The 19,585-nt window shown below is 24.2% G+C and overlaps 3 protein-coding genes across 6 annotated transcripts in view; 2 read left to right on the top strand and 1 right to left on the bottom strand.

The window, feature by feature from the left end:
- The first annotated feature begins 304 nt into the window (after positions 1-304).
- On the top strand, positions 305-3,807 carry LOC132922109 (calaxin). 4 transcript variants are annotated; one of them, XM_060985446.1, is made up of 5 exons: positions 305-365; positions 2,170-2,343; positions 2,587-2,704; positions 2,780-3,033; positions 3,146-3,807. In XM_060985446.1, the coding sequence occupies exons 1-5, from the start codon at positions 322-324 to the stop codon at positions 3,372-3,374; spliced, it is 819 nt and encodes a 272-aa protein (XP_060841429.1). In that variant the 5' UTR covers positions 305-321; the 3' UTR covers positions 3,375-3,807. The 4 variants fall into 4 exon arrangements, with proteins under 4 accessions (XP_060841429.1, XP_060841430.1, XP_060841431.1 ...); XM_060985447.1 differs by lacking the exon at positions 305-365 and adding an exon at positions 626-807; XM_060985448.1 differs by lacking the exon at positions 305-365 and adding an exon at positions 851-939.
- A 758-nt stretch (positions 3,808-4,565) lies between these two features.
- On the bottom strand, positions 4,566-7,211 carry LOC132922108 (CCR4-NOT transcription complex subunit 11). The gene is made up of 9 exons (XM_060985445.1): positions 6,980-7,211; positions 6,824-6,915; positions 6,386-6,534; positions 6,056-6,327; positions 5,842-5,965; positions 5,565-5,774; positions 5,348-5,487; positions 5,117-5,282; positions 4,566-4,982 (listed from the first exon to the last, which is right to left on the bottom strand). Exons 1-9 carry the CDS (start codon positions 7,015-7,017, stop codon positions 4,785-4,787), a joined length of 1,389 nt encoding a protein of 462 aa, XP_060841428.1. The 5' UTR covers positions 7,018-7,211; the 3' UTR covers positions 4,566-4,784.
- A 3,243-nt stretch (positions 7,212-10,454) lies between these two features.
- The window catches only part of LOC132920962 (protein spitz-like), a 61,070-nt gene continuing 51,939 nt past the window's right edge, over positions 10,455-19,585 (top strand). Inside the window, exon 1 of the mRNA XM_060983719.1 lies at positions 10,455-10,597. Coding sequence (XP_060839702.1) covers positions 10,471-10,597 — 127 coding nt within the window. The 5' untranslated portion in view covers positions 10,455-10,470. The remainder of the gene's footprint in view (positions 10,598-19,585) is intronic.

Here is a 19,585-nt window from a genome sequence, read left to right as displayed (position 1 = left end):
CATTGCATAATTAAAATAAAATGTAAATAATTATCGCCATATTTTATGATGAATCATAAGTCATATGCTTTCTTGTACCTATCATGTATTTTAAATCTTAATATTTTGAAATATCCTATTTCTTAGGCTAATAAATACTAAATACCAGTAATCTATAATAATAAATATATATAAATGATAGTTGATAGGTATATCGTATATGTATATTTATATATATATATACGTGTGATAGACGATTGTGTGAATAAAAAATGTTTGATCAATAATATTGTCAGTAATATAGTATCTATTTATATGTGGCTTATTATACGCGCACTGAAAATGGACGCTGTAACTCAAAAGGCAATGACAAAAAAGTCAAACTTGTAAGTATTACGGGTAGTTTTATGTATTAGTGTACTTGTATATACGTGTACAGAAAGCATGAAAAAAAAATATATTTTTATAAACAACAATGTCTTTTTTTTGTATTGCGTGATGTGTAATTTATATATAGGTATATTTGTACAATATTTACGGCGTATATGCCAAAAATAGCGTGTTTTTAGTAAATAATAAAAATGAATTGAATAATGTTGGTGACAGTTTTTGATGTACTAAGCCGTAAGTGCAATATTTAAGTATATTATTGCCATTATTGGTGTTTAGTCTCATGTGTAGTTGTAGTGAAATTCATTTTAAAAGTATTTTGTTGTTACCGTAATACGCACTAGCAGTAGGTCCACAACACGGATAATATAATATAATTCTAATTCATTATATTATCCGCGGGTCCACAGTAGGTTGTTTATCTTATCAGATTATCAGGTGAGTTTGTTGAAGTAGTCACTAGTCAGTACTCAGTACTCAGTAGTCAATACCTACTCAATATAGGTACAAATAGTTAATCCAATTTTATGCAAAAGCTGGACTTAATATTACGTTTACATGTACTTTATAGTAGGTAGACTACTTAGACTAGTAGACTATAATAATTAATAGTAGGTATACTCGTATTATACATTTATATACCTAATTCAGGGGAGGTTTTTAGTGGGGGCATAGAGCCCATGGCTCCCCAAGAAATCTTACTTTTTATTTTGTCAAATATTTTCATTGATTTAATTGTATATAATTTGTATAATATTAATGTAAAAAAAATATTGCCCCCCCCCAGGCAAATAACTAAAGCCGCCCCTGACCTAATTGATAATAGAATAGTCTATTCTATTATTAGGTAATGCTTATAGTACCTAGAGCGTACTAGTTGTATATAATAAATTCTAATAGTTCTATACAATTGTTTACTATTTACTCAATGAAAGTATAAATTATTTTTTGCTAGGTACCTATTTATTAACTACTATATTTTTTATAAATGCAAAATATCATATTATAATTTATTTTTTAGTTAATAACTATAAGTACATATCAAATGTAGGAAGTACAGTGAAAAAATACAATACCTAAACCTAATATTATTATGTTATACTTTTATTATAATTACGTAATATGTCGATAAAGATATACCTATTTTATATAACACATGAAAATTTAACATATTTTTCTTTTAAATGTATTTATTAAACAAACAATCTGTAATTATGTATTACAATAATCATTATTTCATATACCTATGCGGGTCACGATGTAGATAATTTATTTACATCGTGATGCGAATATACTTTACAATAGGTACTCCTAATACTAATATAAGTAAAAATAAAACTACTATATTATGTGGAGATTGGTGATATCTTCTTTATACACCGTGCCACCGTGGGATGAATTAATTTATAGCAATGTTGAAGTTGGAAGTTACAAAAACAGGAGAATTGATCACATTTGATAGTACCATTGATTTTATAATATATAATAAAATCAATGATAGTACCTACAGTAATAATGTTTATGCCCAATGCCCAGAGTGCTATACAAGTACACCAGTACACCATATTCAGTCCGCCTCTAGTAATATCAATTTTTGAATATTTTAAGTTATAATTATTAAGAATATTAAGCATATATAATTTTTCCTATTTTATAATTATTGGTTGAAAAATAACGCAAATATGTATTTCTCGAGATTTTATAATGTAATGTATTGAGGATAAATAATTTATTCACTTAAAGTTGAATAATAGTAATAAATAATAATACAATAATTTATTATTGAAATGTTATCTGTAGGAAATCAGGAACTAAAATTATAAGAGGTTCTAAACAATGGCCACCAGCAAAAACAGTAAATTCAAAACGCAAGCAATTATCTGAACTTTGTTCAACCAAGTCAATGTCGAAAGTAAAACATATTATCCCTCCAAACTTTGTAGATAATTTATTTAAGCAAACAAGATTTACGAAGTAAGTACATCTTATTGTAATTTTTAAGGTATAAATACAATATATTATGTTTTTTCTTCTTAATATTTTAGTATTAGGTTTATTAAAATTTAAAATTACAAACATATCAAGAATTACCCATCTTATAGTCTAATTTCCGTACATTGTACATTTTTTTTAATTACAATAATATAAATATTAAAAAGTAAGTATACTTATACTGTGACATTTTTGTGTTTCGTACAATTATTTGTAATATTTTAGGAAAGAAATAGTTGGATTATGCAAACTATTTAAAAAACTCGTAGCTATTTATGGTGCTGAATCAACGTCTTCGGTAGCGGCAATGAGTTCAGTTGCTTTAATAACGATTCCAACGCAGGTTATTTGTTAAACGTTCATACATAATGTTATAATATATTATATTTTTCTCGTTCATAATATTGTTTTTATTTAGGGCTTCGACCGGTTAATGTTCAGAGAATTCTTGCAAAACGAATTCGAAATTACAACTGAGGAAATCTTGACAGATCGCATATTTTGTTTTTTCGATCAACGAAATGATGGCGTCATACACGAAGACGAATGGATAACTGGGTTGTCGGTGTTGCTAAAAGGCACTCAAGACGAACGGATTAAATACACATTCACTATATACGACCTAAATAACGATGGATTTATAACGAAAGAAGAAATTTTCAGTCTGTTAAGGTTTAAAAACCTGGCTGTACATTATTATAGTTTAAACATTACCTAAACATTGTTAAAATATCACACAGGACGTATTCAGTACTTAATAAATAAATAGGATTTTGTGTTTCAGGAACTGTTTGGTCAAACATCCGCAGGACGAGGATCCAGATGAAGGAGTACGCGAACTTGTTGACATTGTATTGCGAAAAATGGATTGTGACAACGATACAAAACTTTCGTTTGAAGATTTTTCTACGTCTGTCATCAAACAATCATTATTGCTTGAAGCTTTTGGACAATGTTTACCATCTAGAGAAATTTCAGAGAACTTTTTAAATTCTATTCACAGTGTGCAGTAAATATTTGATATGGTTTCAACAAGTAACCAGCAAGAACTATTTAATTATTTAGAAAACTTGTTAAGCTATACATTATTATTATCAAATATTTTTTATATTATAATCAAAACAATTTTATTAGTTATTAATAGTTAACATAGATCAAGTTATATAAAATTATTGAAATCTATACAAGTAGATGATAAAAATGCATCAAATAAGAAGTGTCCCTAACATACATTTTTTCCAAGTGATCAAAACATGTTTAATACATTTTTAGTCTCAGCCTTAAAGGAAAAGAAATACGTTTTCCTAGGAAAAACTTTACATAAAAACTAAGAAATCATATTCCTATTATTTTTTAACATACAATGTATTTATTTACTTTATCTAATACAATTATTTATTTAAATAAATAAATACTCATTTAAAATGTTTTTTTAATTTGTCCATACTTACAACTTAAACAAGCATAACAAAAATATATACATTATTATAAAAGAAATTAACTATAACAAAATATGTTATATGTTTTATATTAAATAGTGTATATACATATGAGTCATGTTATAAATCTAGTGAAGTTTTAAAAATTTTATATTTTAAACCACTTAAATCATTATATTTTATAGCATGATATAATATCAATTAATCTTACTACTACAAATGAAAATATAAACTAATTATTATAATGACTCAACTTAAATAAATACTATATAAATTGTATTCACTATTATTGCTAATTTTGGTACTACTGGAAGATTTCTGTATTAACATTTTAGATAATTATGGAACGGTACAATAATAATATAAATGATATTCTTTGCTAAACCATAGATTTGTTTAAAGATAATATTTTATTATGTGGATAAACTATAACATACATCAGTTGTGTATTCTTGGTTAAGAAAACATGTCTGCTTACACAAATGTCTAATATTTTATTAGCACGATAAAATTTAAATTGTTATTAAAAAGTTGTATTTAAGTTTGTATATGAAATGAATTTCCTACCAGAAAGAATTTTTTAATTACTATTATAAGAATTTAGTACTGGTGTTTAGTTTTAAACCTATAAATATTGAAATTATGTTAATACATAGGTTAGGTATGTATTAATATGTATTAAAACAGAAATATAAATTAAAAATATTTATGATTAAAAATGATAGCAAATAATTTTCTATAATATTTTTCATTCATAAAATACAATTATAATATAACTATAATGTTTTATTATTTTGATATATATATAAATTAAAAAATGCAACCATAATGAATTAGCAAAAGTATAAACATAAAACATATTATAATAAATTATTACACTTATATTTCCACTTTACAGTCTCACTTATCATAAAAGTAAAAATTAATAGTAATTTTCTATTAGATGTCATTTTAATTCAATTAACGACCACATTAAAACTATTTTTATTTTGGCACAATTTTATCTTTATCCTTATCTTTAGCAGCAGCAATTGTACTAGGTGTAATACCAGCAGCAGCAGCTATATTACCAATACTACAAGTATCTCCTGTTTCTAGTTGTTTTAATAGACGAAACAGGGCTGATGCTTCTCGAATTTGAATAAAATCAATACAAAATGCTTGAACTTCAATAAATAATTCCTATAATAAATAAAAGTAATTTGTGAAAATTCATTACTAATTAACAAATATAATTTTAAATTATAATAACCCACTTAAAAGTTAATTAAAACTTTTAAAATGAATAAAATATTTATTTATAAATTTGTTGTTACCTGCACATTGATTATTTTGTTTCTAATGAGAGATTGCAGGAAAACACATACTAAACGAACTAATCGGTTTTGCATATATTGATCCTTAATAGTTTCACATGCTACAATACAATTTGATATGTATAGATGTACAAATTCAGTTGGAAGTTCTACAGTAGTAGTTAATCTATTAAATAACACATACAATTATTAAAAAAAAAAATAATAATAATCACAACAATAATGACATACCGATTAACTACTTCCATTGAGTGTAAAGACATTTCCATATTAACTAAGACGGAGAAGTAATCAGTAATGCAATGTGACTGCATTAGTTTTAGTAATACTTCAATAGCTATTAGAGGATTATTTTCAACTAAATCTGGCAACTTAAAAATTCAAATTCAAAAAAATAAGTTATAAAATAGTATATAAGCATCAATAAATTGTATGTAACTTGGCTTACTTTACAAGGTGTAAGACCAATATGATAAACTAGTTTTGGATCATTTCCAAGTTCTGCTAAAAGATGTTGTTGTTGCTGTAAAGTTAAAGGTGTTTTGAGAGCTTTAGTCATAAGTTCTCGTGCTTCAGTAGCAGCACTAGTCGATACACACATTGTTTTATCATACATGATCTGATGATTTGATCGACTACTCATGTTCATCCATACCATCTATGAAAATATTTCATCACAATAATAAATAAATGGTTTATTTTCTAATTTATTATTTAGTTCTTACTTCTTCTTTGCACACATACAATGGTGGTACAAGTCGCATCATTTCTGGTTTAAAATTGTGTGAAACATATGATTTTGGTCCACTAATTAACATTTCTAAAACTTGTTTTGCTCCTTCTTTTGATCTATAACATAAAAATGTAATATATTATATAATATAAGTTTAAAAATTAAAACATTTTATTACATAGATAATTAAATATTTAATATCCTACTCAGTTTTTTGAGGATCAGGTATGATAACCGGAAGGGAGCTTTTTGCTGTCCGTGGAAGATTTTTTCGACGATCTTTAATTGTATTAAGAATTGTTGCTGTATTTACTACAGGTTTACTGGGATCACTGCGAGCTGTTAATACTTGTTTAGCAGATTTTCGTAATAACTCCTTAGAATTTTGAGACATAATTAAATTGGAAAGAAATATTTTAACAGGCATAGTTAAAACCGGCAAATCACCAACATATTCATTTTTGCCCACTTTTTTATGCTGTAAATAAAATGTAGTAAACATCATTAACATAATTACATTCAAAATAATATCTTACCAAGAGATGCATAAAAATAGGCGCTAAAGGATTAGTTGCAATCGGTTCATTTCGGTATAATTCATAACATAAGATTATAGCAGCAAATTTTTGTGTTTGATTGAGTAAAAAATCAGAATGTTGAATCAGCATAAGTAAAGTACAACCAACTATAGTGAATAATATAAACATTTAATAATTATAGATAAATTAAAATCATAATTAAATAAATATTAAAATATAATTAATTATGAATTTAAAAAGAGTATAATGGTAAAAAAGGAATAGTATACCTTAAATATGAATAAATAAAATTCTACAAGATTAATAGAAGACATACATTCATGTTTATTACTTTCTAGGATAGTAATGAAAGATAATACAACAAAATTATTAACATGAAAAGAACATAAATTACATAAATTTAATATTATCTTAATTATATGTTTAATCATTTACCTTTAAAATTATCTTCTCGTTTGAAAAATTGGTGTAGTTGTGAAACTAGATATTCAAGTGTTTGATTTTCAACAGTTTCTTCACTGAGTATACTATGAAAATAAGTAATTAATAATGAAATTAAATACAATTAATGTTAAACATTTTTATTCATACCTCATGAGAGTAGATAATTGGTTAACAGAGAGATACATTTTGTAGGTACGAATGGTGGTAACCAAATTAAGCTTATTTATTTAATAAAGATACTAAAGTAAATTTTACAGTAAAATTATGTTGTAACTTGAATAAAGAAAATTAATAAATTAGATTGATGAATTACAATGTTTATTATTTATAAAAAAGACAAATAATAATTTTTAATTATAAGTTTTAAATAGTGTAAATATGTAAACATTTGACTAATCATTTGATAAGAATTGATTATCCATTGTTGCCAACATAAAATATAATTTTATATTACGCAATCTAACTGCTTGTAAAAATATTCCAAAGAGAACATATTAAGCAAAAGAGTTGATATTTGAAATGCCTGGAAAAACTTATTTGAAGAACTACTTACTGTACCTATTTATAATAATTAACAACAATTTTAAGGTTTATATTATATAAGGTTGGTAATTATTCTAATTAAATTAATAATTTGTATCATTATAATATAATTTTTAAATTAATGTGTTGTAAGCCTGCAATGTAATTAAGGATTTTGGTGTATTTCAGTCATCAAAATATAAAATAAAGGTTTTAAGTTTTAACTTAAAGTAATGTAATATTTTGTTTTCTTTGAAATATTTTTATCGACTAAAAATAACAATTATATGCACATTTTATTCTTTCAGCACTACATAAATATACGTATTAATATTTAAGACCCGGATAATGAAATTAATGGACTAATTTATTTTTGGAGACCCTCATTTTACAAAAATATATCAATTGATATATATTTATTAATTAAAAAAAAAAATATATATTTTCCTCCAGAGAGCAAATTTATATTACATGGTTGATGGTTAATTTATTTAAAATACAATTTAATTAACTATTAAAATATGAATTTATGGTAATAATATAAAAATACAAACAAATGATCATTTATAATATTTTTTTCTAGATTAACTTGATGCAAAAGTATCTAAAACGTAATAAAATAAGTTTTTTTTACACATATCATTTTCAAATGACATAATTGTTAATACGTTTATTTTCTTTGTGTTGTTTTAATTTTCGTTTTTCTGCCAAACAGATATACCTTCTTGAAGATATTGAAATTTATTAATATTATTTAAAAATTATTAAATAATTAGCTGATATTTTAAAATAAATTTATAACATGACGGATGTTATGTTATTAAAATTAAAAAAGACAGTGTAAATACGTAAGAAAAATGAACATGGTACAATATATTATATGTTCAACAGAAAAAGGTAACTAACAAAATCAAAGTCCATAGACATGATATATTAATGTGGATACTGGATTTAGTTATTAAACGGTTGTAATGTTAAGTTTATTTTCATGTAATTAAACCTTTTATTTGAAGTTGTAATATAAAACGAAATAACACAATATATTTGAATATTTCGTGTTATTTGTACCTATCTAATTCAATAATATGGACACAATATAGTTGCAGACAATTATTTTAAATAATTTATATGAATGTATCTTTAAATAAATATTGTTAAAATCATTTTTTTTTCAATTGTAGATCTATAATTGTAAAAAAGCCGCAAGCCCATAAGAACATAATACAAAAAAAAATTTCGGGGGGGGGGGGGCTCTAGGATATACTCTATGTCTATAATATAGCCCGTTTAGACCTCTGGTCTCTCCCCTTAATTCGGCTATGTAGCTCTGTACATATTATATAGTTACGTACTTTTGTAGATTTTCTAGATTTGAGTTTATTAATTATTATTATATAACAATTAAATATTTTTAGTTTTGTGAATCAATTATAATAATAGTTAATATATATGTGTATAATTTTATAGGTTGGTAGATATAATAATTAATATAATATATTTTTACATATAATATACATAAGTACTAATATTTTTTATAATAATATTATATTTACTTATAAGAATTCAGATATATGTAAGAAGGTAATAGGTGGTACTTAATTAGTAATTACTAATGGTTAATTACCAATTTTTAATATTGGATTAAAACTAAGTCAAGGGATATGAGAATAAGATTAAAATAGCTTTAAAAAGTATAGTTGAATTTAAAAAAAAAATTGTTAACACTTACTTACGAGTATATTGTCCAAATATCCAATATATTTATAATTTATTCAAAGAAAAATTAAATTAATTTTTACACGTATATAATATATGGTAGGTACCTACCATAATCTCATTTGTAACTTAAACAAAAAACAACTAAAAAATGAATTATATGAATTATTTGCCTTTAAATAGAAATTATTAATTTACCTATATATTTAATATGAAATATATTTTTTTTATCTTAAATAAAGACGAAACGACAATAATTGTAATTGTTTGTTTCAGTAAATGGTTACAATAATTATTAATAATCAACTATCAAGTATAGTTTATAATAGTCAATAGTCAATAACATCAATTAAATATACGAATAATATTGAATAATACGACTTATCAATGACAATATTCTAACAAGTAAAATTTTAAGAGGATGTTTTACCCGCATGTGTTGTCTCTGTCTTACATACATATAATATATGGACAATTTTTGTTCAGCAGAATTCATTTTGTGATGTTAGCTTTTATATTAGAGTAAATTTATATCATAAAACGTAATGTTAAGAATATTATTTAGGAAATGCCATATCTTATGTTTTTATTGATATTATCATTTTAAAATGAGTTATGAACATTTCAAGTTGTAATATTTTACATAGCTATAACCTCAGATTTGTAGTTATAAGCCTAGGTTATATAACTATTAACTAGGGCCTATAACTCACTTTAAAATGATTTTATCAATAAAAGCAAATTACATTTCTTAAATAATATTTTTAACATTATAATTTATGGTAGGTAAATTTACCTTAATATTAAGCTAATATTACAAAATTAATTCTGCTGAACGAAAATTTGCTATGATGTACTATGTACGTAGTACGTTAGTTAGATAGAAACAACACATACGAGTATATCGTCCTCATAAAAATAATAAATGCGATTATAAATTATAATAGTATTTTATGATTATATTTTTGTATTAATTACTTTATTTATTTAGTTAATTATTATCAGATTTTTCGTATATAAAAATCAAATAATAAGTTCCTTTGCTAAAATATTTAGATTTAAACAAATAATTATATAATATGTATATGCAAGCTCTATGGTACTTACTAAAAATTAATGTTATCATTCTTCAAAACCGTGGTTACAGTGTCTACTATCTGTACTATCTATGGGGTCATCTGAAATTTTCATGTATGTAGTTACCAGGTACCTAAACACAATTCTTATCATAATAAATTTATTATCATTTCAAATATTCACAAATTGTTAGTCTATACTTTTTAAACCAAAAAATTATTAAGAATTTTTAATTATTTTTACAAATTTCCACAATTACAAATTTATTATTATCGAACGATGTTTTATGCATTTTTATTTAAATCGCATGTTTACTCTACTTAATGCAATCACAGCGCGTAATCAAATTATCCCGCCATTTCAAATTTTTGCCAATTTTTTCAGTTGAATATTATAATGAAACCATTATTAAGAAAAATATCACTCCACGGATTTACCTAGCATGCAAAGGTAAGACAATATTATGAAATAATTTAATTTTAAGAATTGTTAGGTTTTTGATGTTTCGTAATAAAATACTGGTTAGTGTTTAGTAGGTATTTTCGAATTTTGCTCAACTATTTAGGTAACAGTTGTGTAGATTCTGTTTTCTCGAGAGGATTTCGAAAATACATACACAAACTATTAATAATAATGGTAACTAAACCAAATAATTTGATGATAATATTCTAAGGCAGATATTAATATGTTTTGTTGTTGTACCTATTAACTATACCTAATTCAAAATGTATTATTTAAATAATAATAATTAAATTACAGAGTGAAATTATTGATACATTTTAAATCCGTTTATGATATAAATATAATTAAAAATATTTTCTCTCCTACACTAATTTAGCGTTTAACATTTTTTTATTGATTTAGTAAATAAAATAAACAAAAAAAAAAGTATAGGTACGTCAAATATTTTTATTTCTTTTTTTGGTAGTACTCTCCTCCAGTTCTTCCCACACGTCTAATAACAGTAACTGCGGAATAATTAATAATAATAATATGTAGATATTATGTAATGATTATTAATTGTCTATTAAAATTTGAAAGTTAAGAAGCTATTGATTTGTTGTTATGCGATTGTTTTGTTTAAACAGTGGAAGGGGAAATTGTTATTAACCATGATTGGAGGGAGGTGTTATTTAATACAAATAATTAAAGGTTTATTGAATTGAATAGGTTGGTAGGTATTTTATTATAAATAGATTATATGGAGTATAATAAATATATTTAATATCACATGTTAAAAATCCGAAATTCGTAAATTTGTTTAATAATGTCATTCCCCCCCAATGTTGTTTTATATAATATCATGTTTAATAATAAAATAATGTCATTTCTCAGCGGGTCGTAAGAGATTGATTGCTATCGTTGTTATTACACAATGAATATCATTAATTTGAGACATCCAAGACCTTAACCAATATAACTTATATTTTGGAAATACAACGCAGAAAAAATTGCCATAGTCCATAGAATTAGTTCGTTAGTGTTTACAAGATAAAAAATTCAAGGTTACTCGTTAGCCATTAGTTATTACTATCATAATATATCATATTGATACTGGTACAGCCGTACAGGTAATATTTGGCGCATAATTTCATATTTACGATACTCAAAAAGATTTTCGTGACTTATTATTGGATTTATTTCATTTTATAACTTCATTTCATCCATAATATATTTTTATGATACTTTTTATACCGTATCACTTACTTTGGTGTATAAATAATTACATTATTAAACAATTAAACTATGCATTAAAATATTAAATGTACTATTTAGTTTGCTTGCACTAATATATTTTGATAGAATTTGTAGCTGTATAAGGTTTTGATATATTACAAGATTAATTCTGGAGGAGGGGAAACTATTAATGATAAACAGTGTATAAATCATTAAGAATCTCTGATAGTGTTCTAAAATTTAAAATCTTATACCCTTTAATTAATTTTATCAAACTCAAACTATAATTTACGATTTTAAAAATTGATATTGTTGTTAATCACTTAAAATTTATACAAAGCAATGTTTGTTTTGATTTATATTTCTGAATTTTATCTACCTATCTATTTTTTTTTTTCGTAAACGTAGTTTATAAGTTTTTTTTGAGCAGATTATTCCTTAAAAATGTAAATTTTAGAATTTTAAAGCTGTTGATAGGTTTTGATTTAAGTTGTGAAAACTGTGTAATTTAAAGTATATGTATCTTAGTAATTTAGGCTTTGAGTATACCTATAGTTCCGCTTAGATTCGACTCTATATAATCCATAAATTGCAGTATAGGTATTCAATTTTTTATTTTTTTTTTTTATTTCATCATAAATGATGATTACGCCCACGGGGAAAACAGTACAGATAAACGAAATAAGTATGTATGTAAATAGTGAAATTAATTTTTAATCATAACTTAAAATTTGAAAAAGTTGGATAAACACATAAGAACTTACCAATTGAGTTCCTTTAGAATAATTGTTTTATACTATTGTAGTAATTTGAAACTAAAAGTAATGGTCTATGCATATATTCGATATTCTAATCTAGATTACAGCTGTCCTTGTGTTTTAATAATTTGTATTACCATCAAATTATTGATTATAAATTATTATTTATTATTAAGTACTTTTACATGTTATATGATTTTCGATTCTAAAATGTTTCTTTGTTGGAAATTAAAATTAAGTAGCTTTTAAGATTTGTGAACTATTAAGATTGAAAAGGATATTTTTAAATTTCTACGCGTTTAAGTCGTTTACATTATTTATAATGCTTACATAAAATTATATACTCGTATTCTTTTCATAACTTAATGTATATCTATAGATAAAAGACAAAAGGTACTGCCAAAAAAGTGTTTGTATTGTAGATAATTGTTTTTTATTTTTTTACAATTGTAACTGATCTCTTCGTTGAGACCTGAAACCGAGTTTGGCGACCTTGGTAGTAGTGCGTGAAGTGTCCAAAATCATTGGAGCCTGGAAGTATCAAGGACCTTAGGATGACGGTGAGGGAAGAGCGATAGGACAGGAGGAAGCGCGTCATTTCCCCGTTTGTAATAAGTTATACATAACGCTCGGTGTATATATATGAAATGTCTTGCCAGGTGCAGAGCAGTTATGGCGCTGTCCATACCACCTGGCTTCTGTTTTTTCCTCGTAGAGCATCGCGCGTTCTCTCTTTTCCAGTAACTCACCCGTAAAACCTCTGGATCTATTCGTCCGTTACATAATAATACAGGCCAGTACACACATATATTCGTATCCATACGTAAACCGTTTCATAGGTAACTTGAACTTTCTAGGAGCATGACCGTCTTAAATGGTCAAGTCATTAAAATGACGTACAGCGTTATACATCTGTACTATATACCGGGTGTTTTAGTATATTTGTCTGTTAATAACTTTTTTATTCAATATTTATTGATATTATAAATTAGTTACACAGCAATTATAATAATTATAAATTGTAATATTTTATAGTTCAATTTTATGCGTGTTTTTTTTTGTCCTTCGTCACGTATTCATGTTCAAAAGCAATAACAATGCTTAAAGTTTTAAATTTGAGGGTATCTTTTGATAGAAAATTGAATCGAATTGGTATAATTTAGATGCATCTAAAGTAAAAGAAGAATTGATTAAAACTAGAAAAAAATTACAAAACTACGGACAAATTTGCGGTAAACAAGTTTTCCATAACTTCGGTGTAGTGTTTAAAACACTGTGTTTATGTTATAATTCAAAAATAAAAATTGTAAATACTAGAAATGTTCATTAAATAGTAAATACTCATATAAGAAATTTCTAGATATGATATAATTTTCTTAAAGATTTTCTCCAAAGGCTCTTACCGTACTATTTACTGATATTTGTAACTTACTACTGTTTTTTAGATTTATATATAATAAGTTTTTAATTTAAATACAATATTCTTCATATTAAGTTGTTTTTACTCCTCGTAAAAATTATCAAAATTACATGAGCCCAATTTTTTTTTATAAGTGTAGTTTGAAATCCAATTTTAGAAATAATTAATATAATATGTAATTTTTTTGAAAAGAGTTAGATCAATCTTGCATAACTAAAACACAAAATAAATGACTGATTTTACTAATAAAATATAAAAATATAAATAAATAATCAAATATCATTAGAATTAGATGCTGAATTATTACAGTATCAATTCAGAAACGTGTTTTTTTTATGTAATATTTTAATGGTTATCACTGAATTCAAATTTAACTAACTGTTAAAATGACCTACTGAATGATGATGTACACTCGAAATTAATGTATACTGCAAAGAGGTTTCTTGGATTTTTTGCATTTTGTTTTGCCTAATCGCCCTAAACATAAATTATAAACATCGAATATAGTCAATTCATATATATATATTTCTATATTCTATTTCTATAGCTAATTTATATTTAAATATTTAAAAGTGAATTATTTAAATACTTATGTAAATTCTTAAGTTTAAATAAGTATCAAGTTTATACAATTAACTTATAAGTTTATGTACGAAGTCTAACACGATAACTGATGAGACACCTTGTATTATAACATGTAGCTATATATTTAAATGTTTAAGTAAAAATTAATTGAGAGTTGTATCATGACCACACGAGTTATTAAAATTAAAAGGTTAGGTTTAAATTATAATAAATTATAAACATAAAATTGTGGTTAAGTGGTTTAAACTTTTATAATTTTAATGTTCCATAAAATATATTATCATATTTAGTATAATTGTTATGTAAATTGGTTAATAATTATTGTATATATTTAATATTTATATATGTGTTTATACATATATGAAAATACTAAATGCTATGCTTATAATTTATCATATATTATGTTGTTTATTAATGTTTATTGATAAATTATAATCAATATATAATATACTAATATCTATTATTAAATTAAAGAATATTATAATTTTTAAAGACATTTTATCATATTTTTCATTATTTTTAAAAGTTCCGATAAATAGTTAAATTTAAACAATTGTCAATTAGAAAACTAATAAGTTTTGAATAATAGATCGATTTATTATTTTTGCGAAAAACAAATTGTTTTAGAACATAATATAACTAAAGAGCAACATAGAGATTATTGCCTTATTTTGAATACGATTTCCGGTGATTCTTAATTGTGTTTATAATTATTACTATTAGCTTTCAATGTACAATAGTATTGTAGTTTAACAATTAATAACAATTTTATTGTTAATGGCATTAGTACCATTATAACCTTAAACTTATACTCAGAGTATAAAATATTTTAAGTTTTATTATTAAGATTACATTTTTAATCATTTTTGGTATGTATTATAGTTTACAATTATTATAATTAATTAAGAGAAATTGTTTTAGACAAGAAAAGTTTATACTTTATTTTGAATGTTTTAATATTGAACAAAATTTATGTTTCAATAAATATGACAACTTTAAGTTAAATGAAAAATTAAAAAAAGGTGTCTTAAATAGAATTAGTATTTTTAAATTTATTACATTAGTTGTGATTGCTGTTTCTAATATACTCGTATATCAGTATATCACATATGATGTGTATTATAGAGATCACAGTGATATATTCTTGTTTGATAGAACTAATTTTCAAGTTATTATTACTTATCTAATTCTACTTGCCGTCAATAAAAGTATTGCACATACAATGAATATGAATCACACTTGAGTTTATCAATCATTCAATTTAAAACACGATACAAAGACTCAATAGTTTAATAACTTAATGTATATTTTAATTTCCGGCGTTAATATACATAAATAATATATTACTCACTTCATTAAAAGTAGGTCAAAAGCGCGTTTTAAATCTAACGTTTCTTTGACTTTTGTCACGAACTATTGACCCATTAAAATACAGTTCATCGTGGGTAATTCTTACTATTTTCTTTTTTATATAGATTTAGATGTTAATTATTATTTTAAGTTTTAAATCTTATCTGTTCTTACATTTGTTACGATTAAATTATTTTATTTTATAATGATATTTAAATATAATTTAAGACTTAAAAAAAAAGAAAAGATTTAAGATAAATTTTGATTTTATTTTCAACATGATAATTATATTTTACACATTTTTTCACATTTATTGCGTTTAATTTACATTAAAGTTTTTATTTCATCTTCGCGTAGTTAACGTATAAAGATCTATAAGTGAAAAATATAATTTCACCATAATTTTAAAACTTAATTAATCATTAACTGACATTGAGGACATTGTCGGCCCTCTACTTAGAGCGTAGCATCGCCCATCTGCTTTATTACTATGTTTTTGCTTAGCGTTCTTTCTGACTTTTTTCTTTTTATTCGGCTCCTATAAAGTCGTAGTATAATATTAAATAACGATAACTTCAAGCATGTCTTTAACTTTATTATATTAAAATTATGTATTAAAGTATTTTAGGTATAGAAATGTAATAATTGATTAATTAAATACTCATCATTAGTGGCACGATGTTGTTACATTTGCAATTTTTTTTTTTTACTTTTTTAATATATTGTTTAGTAAGTTTTAAATGCGTGTTATGTAAGTGCGAATTAAGATCTAAAAGTTTTAAGAGCAATTTTTTGCAATTTTGGATTTTTATTCTAATTTTATTGAATTTACTCACTCATTTATACAACTATTTTAGTTATATAGTCAACACTAAACCGTTGTAACATTTACGTTATCTTATAAAAATATAAAATAAACATAATTTCAAGTTGGTAGTATTTAATACAGCACTAAAATAATTTATGAAATATGACTATTTGACAATTATGCGTTATGTTGTTATAATTTGTTCTTCAGCTACTTTGAATAGGATACTGAATTATTTTTATATTTTAGGTAAAATTTTAGATTAAAACAGTAAATTTAAAACATGTATAACAAAACGCTGTTATTTTTTAGTGTAATACTGCAATCAGTTTTACTAGTTTTTTAGTACTACAACATCCGTGCTCTACTCGTCACTTTTTTTCGAATATAAAGGTTTGTAGGCATTCACATAGATTTATATAGCTTCTTATGGAGCTTTTAATTTATATTTACATAGATATAGGAAATTTAACACAAATTGTACTTTAAATTGGTCATATTTAGACATTTACAGTTGTTTTTTAGAAATTAAAAATCGTAATTTTATTTTAACCTATTAAAATATGAATACGAATATTTGTTTGTGTTAATTTGAAATATAATATAATTATTAATTACAACCAATTCGTAATAATTAAATAAATTGTATATTTATTTTACTAATAAATAGTATTAATTGTTGTAAAAATTATTTTTTGTGTTTAATTTCATTTCAATTTCACTTGATAAACAGTGCGCTATTTAACCGGCATTTTAAACGATCGTTTAATTAATCTGACGGTTAACTAACTAGCAGTTATTATGCCAATTGAAAAACCAAGCCTAAGTGTAATAAATGTTTATTATACAAAATTTATACATGATAATAAATATCATTATAAATACGATTGTATTAAAATAATCTTAATTAAACAGGCGAAATAATATTGCCTATGCATTACGCCTAAAAAAATGATTCAAAGACATATAAATAATAAATATGTATTTTTATTATTTTTTAATAAAATATTTATTAAAAATAAAATAATTTGAATATATATTTTTTTTATCATTTGTTAGAATATAATATAATTTAATTTAAATTATAAAATTACTTTTAAAAACTGACTTTAAAATAAAATATAGATGTATATTAGGCTAATTAAATAAGCATTTTCTTAGTATATAATTACTAATATTAAGGTATATGTAATAAAAATAATAAATAAATTCAATTTATGACTAAATTATTTTATTACCATAAAAACTATCCTTCGAGAACTTGTTACTTCTTTTTTTATTCACGGTTTATTTCTTTTGAGACAATTTATTCACCCTTATTGAATATTGCGTGTTTATATATATATCCGTAAGTTACTGCCCTCTAAAATCTGAATGAAGTGTTTTTTTAACATGTATTAAGAAGGGTTTAGACTGTTAAGAGTTAGAGTAATATTTTTTTAACTTTAAAAACATAACTGTAAATTATTTAATTTAAAAAATAGTCTGATGATTACCCATAATGAATCAATTTATATACTTAAATATGATTCATATGGTTAAGGCATGATAAATTTTGTAATTTTATTTAATGTCTTAAAATTTTAAGCTATAACAAATAAGTGTTAACTAATTCAAATAGAAATGATATGCATATAGTATATTTCTATTGTACTAACGTTATATAAAATTAATAATTATCAGTATTGAATCTAATTATTTTCATGATTTTCATTTTAAACATAAATAATTTTGGCTTGTAAAAAATAAAATTTCTCATATTCTCATTTTTCATTAATGTAATTTTTAAAAGACATATCATTCTAAGAAAGTAAGAAATGCATTTATAGAAAACGAAAACCACCCGTAAGTCATAACGTTTGTTATTGTTATAACTTATGTTATTCTAAAGTATTACAATATTAAATCGAAACTAAAATATGTGATGAGAAAAAAAACGTTTTCTATCAGAAATTTTTAATGTTGCACATTTTATGTAAGGTCACGTATGCAGCGCTTCGCGTATTTATGTCAAATAAACTTGGTACGTGTCTCTCACGTTGAATAAAATAAACCATTTCTCGATGTACCCATCTGTAGGCGTGGTTTCGGTAACATAATATAAATCGGCTGTGGAAGTTTTTATTTATCGTATGTATTGCCTATAAAGAAAATAGTAATCGTTGTGTTTTGTTTGTGAAGTACTCAGGTTCCTCAGTTTCCTGGTGCACAAAAACAAGGAAGCTGACGACCTCTGAGAGTAAAAAAAAGGGAAAAAAAAGACCCTATATCGACATTACGATGTCGTATGTTGGATTTTGGGCGTGCACTGTAGTCTCACCAGGTGCTTGTATTTACGTATTATTCTAAATTCCAACAAGGGATTTTTTTAAATATCGCGTGCCCTGTTTAAATAGCTTTGGAATTATTTTTGTATTATTAAACGTTTCTCGGCTGAACCGGTTTTTCGGCGCCAGTTGTTTTTTCACTATTAATATACATTACTCACCGATATTGTAATATGCCGACTTTAATGTGTACGGAATTTGTCACGCGCGTGCTCAAAGATTACTAGATTGGATTAAGGATATTATGAAGTAAATCGAGGTTTTATTTTGATTATTTCTATAGAGTTCGGTAAATTCTGAAAACTAAATAAGTGCATTGTGAGGAAAATGTATGTAATATTTGCTTTTAAATATGCCGATCATTGTTTGTTTGCGAATGTAACATTTAACCATTTGTCATTTTGCCATTAGCTGTTATAAAGTGGCGATTGGTGACGTTTGGGTACCATTTCAGTATCAAAAATATCGTTTGGTGAAGTCAATATTGTTTCCCAGGCGCGAACGCAGGAAAAA

Source organism: Rhopalosiphum padi, chromosome 2, assembly GCF_020882245.1.
Source record: "Rhopalosiphum padi isolate XX-2018 chromosome 2, ASM2088224v1, whole genome shotgun sequence".
Classification (NCBI taxonomy): Eukaryota; Metazoa; Arthropoda; class Insecta; order Hemiptera; family Aphididae; genus Rhopalosiphum; species Rhopalosiphum padi.
The sequence above is the reverse complement of the archived record's forward strand: the minus strand, read 5'-3'. Positions and strand labels throughout refer to the sequence as shown.

Coding starts and splice junctions, on each gene's coding strand:
- LOC132922109 (XM_060985446.1), top strand. CDS start 322: ATGGACGCTGTAACTCAAAAGGCAATGACAAAAAAGTCAAACTT. Junction 366..2,169: donor ATGACAAAAAAGTCAAACTT/GTAAGTATTACG, acceptor TGTTATCTGTAG/GAAATCAGGAACTAAAATTA. Junction 3,034..3,145: donor GAAATTTTCAGTCTGTTAAG/GTTTAAAAACCT, acceptor TTTGTGTTTCAG/GAACTGTTTGGTCAAACATC.
- LOC132922108 (XM_060985445.1), bottom strand. CDS start 7,017: ATGTATCTCTCTGTTAACCAATTATCTACTCTCATGAG. Junction 6,535..6,823: donor ACGAGAAGATAATTTTAAAG/GTAAATGATTAA, acceptor TATTCACTATAG/TTGGTTGTACTTTACTTATG. Junction 5,775..5,841: donor TGTATGTGTGCAAAGAAGAA/GTAAGAACTAAA, acceptor ATATTTTCATAG/ATGGTATGGATGAACATGAG.